The sequence below is a fragment of the Aplysia californica genome, unplaced genomic scaffold (genome assembly GCF_000002075.1).
Source record: "Aplysia californica isolate F4 #8 unplaced genomic scaffold, AplCal3.0 scaffold00548, whole genome shotgun sequence".
NCBI classification, from domain to species: Eukaryota; Metazoa; Mollusca; class Gastropoda; order Aplysiida; family Aplysiidae; genus Aplysia; species Aplysia californica.
The window spans coordinates 439,447-447,237 of record NW_004797818.1 but is presented as its reverse complement, the minus strand read 5'-3'; the positions used below and the strand labels follow the sequence as shown (position 1 = coordinate 447,237).

At 43.9% G+C, this 7,791-nt stretch overlaps 1 protein-coding gene across 1 annotated transcript in view; it reads left to right on the top strand.

The window, feature by feature from the left end:
- Nucleotides 1–4,361: 4,361 nt before the first annotated feature.
- Nucleotides 4,362–7,791, top strand: part of LOC101859195 (dynein regulatory complex protein 11) — a gene marked incomplete at its 5' end in the record, with an annotated part of 13,975 nt that continues 10,545 nt past the window's right edge. The window contains 4 exon segments of the mRNA XM_005106660.3: nt 4,362–4,541; nt 4,907–5,126; nt 6,033–6,131; nt 6,764–7,630. Of these exon segments, the coding sequence (XP_005106717.3) occupies nt 4,362–4,541; nt 4,907–5,126; nt 6,033–6,131; nt 6,764–7,630 (1,366 nt within the window).

The window sequence follows — 7,791 nt, the reverse complement described above, 5'->3', positions numbered from 1 at the left end:
TGTTCTACGTTTTGTAAGAAGAGGGGTGAAACAGACAGATGGTCAAGAGAGGTAACAGGCAAGATAGAGTACATGCAGGATCTTTTTGCTCGTGATGCTGTCTACCACAACGTCTGTTACACGCATTTCAGAGAAACGAAAGGAGTACCTGCTATTTTTGCGAGCCTGCTGCAAAAAACATGTGCTCTGGGCCTGGGTGACCCCGGAATGAACGCTGTTTGGAAGCTTTCCAAGCAGTTGTTGATTATCTGGAGAGTGAAGATATAGAGCAGGTGACTGTCCCTGATCTTGTTAACCTCATGCACAGCAAGTTGTCACCCGAAGACGCAGCCTACTCTCCCAGATACAGGAAACAGAAATTACTTGAGCATTTTTGTGACGGCATTGTCATTACCGAGAAACTCGACGGGACTCCAGACGTTGTCACATTGAAGGAAACTGCAGGTTACATCCTTGCGGAATTTTACAAGCAGCCGCAAGCCTCATCCGTGGTGACACCAATACAAAGGTATGTTTAAAGGACACCTACCCAGACATTGGTGCAGAAGACCAGCTGTCTTTCCTCCAAGAATCACTCCATGTCCTGATTTCGAATATTTTCAAGGGGAAAGACTTTCCAACAAAAACTACTGCAATAGGACAAGCCATAATGCAGATTACCCGACCCAATACAGTTCTTGCCCCATTACAGATCGGATTAGCTGTACAAGTGCATAAAATGTTTGCATCACGGTTTTTGGTGGATACCCACAGTCACCTTGGCTTCTGCTCGTCATACAGGGAGGTGCGTAAGTTTGAGATGAACGCAGCTGTGGAACAAGGCACTGACCTCCCGCCACTCTCAGAGAGTGACAATGTCCAGTTTGTGGCAGAAAATGCTGACCACAGCACAGCAACAATACGAGGTCACAATACCTTTCACGGCATGGGCATCATTGCCGTAACTACACCAAAGCGAGACGAATCCAAGAGAATCCCGAGAAAAGACGTCAAAGTCAATACATGTAACATCATTGCCGCTGGACGAATTGAAATCTATTTCAACAAGTATGTTCGTGAACTTCTCTTTGCCCAAACACGTGTATTCTCTCTCTGTCTCTCTCTGATGCTTCTGTGTAAATTTTGATATTATGATGAGAACACCTGTTTTATACTACTAATTTGGATCTAACGCCATTTCGGCCAATGGCCACATGGAAAATAAGAATGGGAACGAAGGATGTGCATTGCCAATGTGTGTGTGTGTGTGTGTGTGTGTGTGTGTGTGTGTGTGTGTGTGTGTGTGCATGAGGAGGGAGGACATTACAAGCATTGCTCCCCTTACGCTCTCCCCTCTCTCTTTCTGTCTGTCTCTATCGCATAACCGAATAAATTCGGAAATAATCGAATAAATTCGTATGGCCATAAAACGCATCGCAAATCAAGTTTTCAAGAAATCACTGCACCCGGACAACTAACCCTGCCGTAACCCTCAACTAACCGTAATCAGGAGAGCAAAGCCCTCCCATTCCCTCTCCCTCCTCTGAAACGAATTTATTCGATTATTTTCGATTTAATCGATTATTCGATTTTGACTGCGCAATTAATTCATTGCCTTTATTCCGCTAAAAATATATTTTGCCCCATTACATTTTCCTCGATTTTTGCTTGTGAGAAGGGTCATGTATTTCCAGTTTAAAAAACATAAAACGAGCTTTAAAGCAATTAGTTCAAGGTTAGGGCATATCCGGCCAAAATATTACCAGCCTATAACAACAATATTCAACCAACAGTTGAACAGAAAAACAGTCGTGAGTCAACAAGCTTTCAAAATTGGTACACTCACGATTTTCAGTTTGTGACTACCGTCGTTTTCGCCCTGTAGTCTTCATTTGTGTTGTTAACGAAAAGTTGTATTCCTGACACTTTGGATAATTAGTTATGAAGATTGTTGTTGAATCGGAGTGTACTGTTCTGACATATCATCAAACGCGACGGATCAAAATGCAGAGTCACCAATGACGAGCAGTTCATTCATTAACTTTTCAAACAAAGTTAACCTAGCACACAGATCGGGGGTCCCTGTGGAGGGGGGGGGGGAGGTTGCTTAGTTGGTTTCTCGTATATAACTGTCCCCGCAGAAACAAAAATTCTGAAATTATGCAAACTGAGCCCAAAAATGTGAAATTATGCGATTCTGTTAATTTTAACAAAGAATGATGAAGGAAAATAATCAGAAATTATACAAAACATTATCAAATTTTTCTAAATTATGGTGGGTGCATAAAACCATGGGGACAGATGTAAGTGTTTTACACCCCAATCGACACAATTTAGATCATTTAGGGGGTGACCTTCGACCCTGCCTGTCAGGACCAACCCAGGCTGAAAGGGACACAACATCCCGACAGAAAGACCGAGATACTCGATAAGAATTCTCTCCCCTCGGGAATCGAACTCATGTCTCCTGTGCGCTACGCCAAGCGGATTAAGCGATTTGGAATATTATCTCGCGGGCCAAAGAAGGAAAAACTAAATAAAATTAAGTTAGAATATCCAAACTCTCAGAAGTGAGGCTAAAACTGACAAGACGGCATATTTCAATTTACGGCATTTCGTGAGACAAAGTATTAAATGTATTGCATCCATCTTGGCAGAGAACTATAGATTTTAATCTTTAGAGACGGATAGTGTTGTTTTTTAACAATTACCAACTCACCACCGATCACATTCATCATTAAGGGTCAACTCGCGGGTTGGACTGAAATAGCTCTCTGGCAGGATATAGCCCGCGAGCCGTAGTTTGCCCATGCCTGCCTTATGTAGAGAGCCTGGGACATCACGTCTGGTATTCGCTACATTAGAATTACAAAGTTCTATCTACTCAGGACCTAGTTCGGGGAAATTTGACGTTTAAAATTTTGAGTTGTACCACAACATGTTAAGCTTTTCCGAACGCAATTTTTTGAATATCCTGTTAACGACTTTCAATAATCTTACGATTTTGAAAGAGCAGCAGATAAAGAATGTATTTTCGTTTCTAACTTCATGATCTTAGTAACTCAAAACGGCCCAAAAATGTCAGATAGAACTTTTATATTCTGAGGTAGCGACGCATCAACTCACTTAGGGGCACACTCATTGCTGTGTCGACTCGTGAGCTGGACTGAAATAGCTCACAGACCGGATCTGGCTCGCGGGCCGTAGTTTGCCCATGCCAGCCTTATATAGACATCTTGAGACATCAAATCTGATGTTCGCTGTCTTAGAATTTCAAAATTTCCTTCTGCTCAGGATCTAGTTCTGAGAAATTTGAAGTTAAAATTTTTGAGTTTCACAATATATCTAGCTTTTTAAAATACAATTCTTTGAATATCTTGTTCACGACTCCGAATAATCTTACAATTTTGATAGAGCAGCAGATAGAACATTTGGTTTCTAACTTAATCTGGTCTTAGTAGATCTAACTTAAAACGACCAAAAAAGTTAGATAAAACTTTGTAATTCTGAGGTAGCGACGCATCAACTCACTCAGCGATACATTCATCACTGTGTCGACTCATGAGATAGATTAAATTGCTCTAGGACCGGATCTGGCCCACGGGCCGTAGATCTAGTTTGCTTTTATGCCTGCCTTATTCAGACAGCTCGCAGCTCGCGACCGTGAAGAATGGAGGGTCAGTATACGTCAATCTCTGAGTCAGAGACGAAACCTCCAGGTATCCGGGTATTCAGACAGCCTGAGTCATCACATTTTGTACTGTTGAACTCATTTCAGGAACAAAGTGGCTAGCAGTACTTAGGTACGGCTAGATCTAGTAATTATTCAGGTTTAAAATACATTACATGCATGTCAGTAAGTAGTAGTCTAGCCATACTCAAATACGCACGGCTAACCTACCAGTCTAGCCATACTTAGGTTCGGCCCTGTTGACCGAAAACTGTTGAGTCTCATTAGTAGTTATTCAGGTTTAAAATATATGCATGTCAGTAAGGCACCTTTTGGTTTCGTCTGAGATACACTTTATGTATTGCAGACTACAATTTTATTTACAATTCAGTATTTTTTTGCTTTTTGACAGTCAAGCCCTGGCTAATCTGCCAGTCTAGCTGTCCTTCACCCTATCCGTACGTCGTGTTTTACTATCGTATACATACGACGTGGGGAACTCTCTGCCACCACTTCCCAAAGAGAAAATTTACTTGTTAATCCGATCCGTACGCTTTGTCAAAATGATTTTTTCAGACAAACTGAAAGTTTCAAAGAGATTTTCATGCTAGAAGTATTCTAAAATGTGAAGAATATAACTCCGGGGGTACGAAATAACCCCAGGGCGTACGGGTAGGGTTAAGTACGGCTAGCCTCTTGATCTTCCTCTCAGGAAACACATGCCGCCGGACCTGTTGGACGCCTTCGACAACCGCCAGTGGCACGCGGCACAGGACAACTTGGCGTGCCTGCTGAGAGAGGAGTACCGCTACGTGTATGACGAGGAGGGTTACCCGGTGGAGCCCGAACCCATCGGCGACTACCGCACAGCGCTAGATCTCTGCACGTCTAGGTCAGTCTGTTTGTTCCACTGACTTATTGCTGATTAAAAAGAATGTTTTATCATCATCATCATCATCATCATCATCATCATCATCATCATCATCATCATCATCATCATCATCATCATCATCATCATCATCATCATCAAAATAATACTAAAAATCATTATCATAACAATAATAACCATAAAATCATAATTACCATAATACATGTTATCATCCCCATAACATAATTGCACATATATGGCTCATATCCGCGGTCTACGGTATGCTTCACGATCTTATTTTTGTTTTATTTAGGGGAAATTTTTAAACATCAAGAGGCACATCGACACAACGATGGCTGGTCTAAATTTTAATTGCGCCTCATCCCCAGGTATATCCACTACATCCTGATCATCCGACAACTGGACGAATGCTACCAGTACCTGGTGCACCCTCAGAAGCGCAAGCTGGTCAGAACCTGTATAGAGGGTGCCGCCGTCCGCCTTCTGGAGTTCAAAGAACAGATGGTGGAGCTTGACCTGCGCGAGTTCCAGTTCTACGACACGTTTCTGCATGACCTGAGTCTCACACCCCCTGACATTGTCATAGAGGTAGCTACGTTCATTGTTCATTGTTCATTGTTCATTGTTCATTGTTCATTGTTTCAGGAAGCGGCATCCCTGCATTCCAGACGTCCATTGATGCTCCGTTGCTCTCTCCAAAATGTCACTGAGGGTCTTTCCGCTGATTGTGCCAGTCACAGTGCATATCTGGTTGAACGTTCTTCTGGTTTTTTCCTGCAAGGATGCCAGATTTTCCGCTTCCTTTTTGTATTCCCAAAAGCATCATCCTCTCCACAGCAGATCTGGCCTGTGCCTCCCTATCTTCTTCCTCAATCAGCTGGCGAGAGGAACATTTCAGGATCTCGACCCTATCTGGTTGAACTAGAGAAAGCTACAGACAGAAACAAAAGGCACAACTCCCCACCCACACGTTGAAGTATGAGTTTTCAGAAAAGTAGGGGGGAAAACAGTCAAACATAAAAATAAGTTACACTTCAAGTTGAAGTACTAGCATTCGACTACCCTGGAAATCTAGCAGGAGGAACGCAAAAATTAACAAGAAAGTGAAATCTAGCTGTAACTGTTTTACAATCCCCTAGACACAATTAGATCATTCAGGAGGCGGGCTGCTTTAATCCTTCCTGTTAAAGGTAAAGTCCATTCTATGCTATATCAAAAATGTGAGTCTCTGGTTCGTATTTCATTTCTAGCTTATTTCCTACCCACCCACCCCCCACCCCCTTTTCAACCCCTTTTTCCGGCTCAATATAAGTCATTTTGGTCTATTTAATGCAGCAAATGCACTACTGTATCAATATCATGGCCAAATTAATATATTGTTAACGTGTTAACTTTTGACTCGGCCAACGAGCGGACAATTCTTCCTTTTGTTCGATTTTCCTTAAATTTCTGCATTTATAAATTTGATCTCTCTCTCTCTTTCTTCCTGTTAAGGTACCCAAGTTTTTCTTGGCCGGCCGCGCTGCGTTGCTCCGGACACGAGAGATGATGCTCACGTCTATACTGGTCAAACACTTCCCCGACCGTTTCCAGGTCAGTGAGCTGTCGGCTGTTGTTCTTCTGAAGTTGTGCTTGTTGTGCTGTTGGCTCTGTGATGTTGTACTTGTTGTGCTGTTATTGTTGCTGTGTTTTCTTTGTTGTGTTGCTGTCCTTGTTGTGTTGTCCTTGTGCTGTTGTTATTTTTGTGCTGTTGTCCTTGTTGTGCTGTCCTTGTGCTTTTGTGCTTGTTGTGCTGTTATTGTTGCTGTGTTGTCCTTGTGCTGTTGTTATTTTTGTGCTGTTGTCCTTGTTGTGCTGTCCTTGTGCGGTTGTCCTTGTTGCACTGTTGTTCTTGTTGTGCTGCTGTCCTTGTGCTGTTGTCCTTGTTATGCTGATTGTCGTGTAGGGAGAATATTTTCTCAGAACTTTGGTCTTTCTGATGGGACACTGCATCCCTCTCAGTCTAGGTTGGCGCTGATAGTCAGGATCGAAGTCCGCCCACTAAAAATAGTGTCGATAGAGGTGGAAAAACACCTACATTAAAACACATTCGTAGAAAGAAATTAAACGTGTACAATATCATACTCCTACAGAGCATTGTTTAAACTACCGTGATTGTGCCAACCTCCACCACCACCACCCACCCCCCCCCAACCAAAATCCTACTTTCCCCTTCCCCCTGTTAGGACGCTCCTCTCACAGAGTCTATGAGCGTGGGCGAGGCTATACTCCTGATACAGCGAAACCAGCGGGCCTTTGTCGACAGGACGAAGTCAAAGAAGAAAAAACTGCACGTTCTGAACAGAGCAAACATGGCGTACTGGGCGAAACTCTACGACTCTGGCACCGCGTCCATGAATACGATCTGCCAGAAGTACGCGGCAAAATGGCGGGCATATTACGTCAGAAGGGGAATCGGACGCATGCGCGAGGACGAGATGGTCAAACTGGGAATGCTTCCGGACTACACAGCCAACGACAAAGTATTCACTCAGCGGGACGAGCACTTGTACAGAAACCAGAAGATTGCTCTGGAAAATGAACAGGCTCTCGAGGAGGATACACGTCGGCAGGAGCAGATGTTGCTGAACGAGGAAGGCCCCTCTATGGCGGAGAGCTTGAGGCAGACAATCCTGCAATGGATTCTGGAGTTGCGGGACTTGACTGGGAAGTTCCCGGTTTTTCCCGAAGAGAGCCAAGGTGGGAGTAATGCCTTGTTTAAGAACAAAGCTCTCGAAGAGGTGGAGACGGATATTTTAGACTGGCTCGAAGAGCAGGAATCAGGGAAGAAGAAGAAAGGTGGTAAGAAAGAGGGCAAGAAGAAGAAAAAGAAGGAGAAGAAGAAGAAGAAAAAGAAGAAGAAAGGCGAGGGGGAAGAGTTCGAGTGGGTCATGCCGGAGTCGGAAGGCTTGCCTGTTCTGCGGGAGGCGGAGAACACTTACTGTGACTACTGGTACTGGAAGGATGAGACCAACAACCAGAGACAGGTGCACGATCTGGAGATTCTCAAGGAGGATCTACGGCGCCCTGTTGGGGAGACCATCAGAAAAGAGGTAATGCTCTCTATCAGTTTGTATCCACCAACCCCTCCCTCTGTCTCTTTCTCTCTCTTTCTCTCTCTCTCACTCACTCACTCTCTCTCTCTCTCTCTCTCTCTCACTGTCTCTCTCTCCCTCTCCCCCTCTCTGACTCTCCCCCCCTCTCTCTCTCTCTC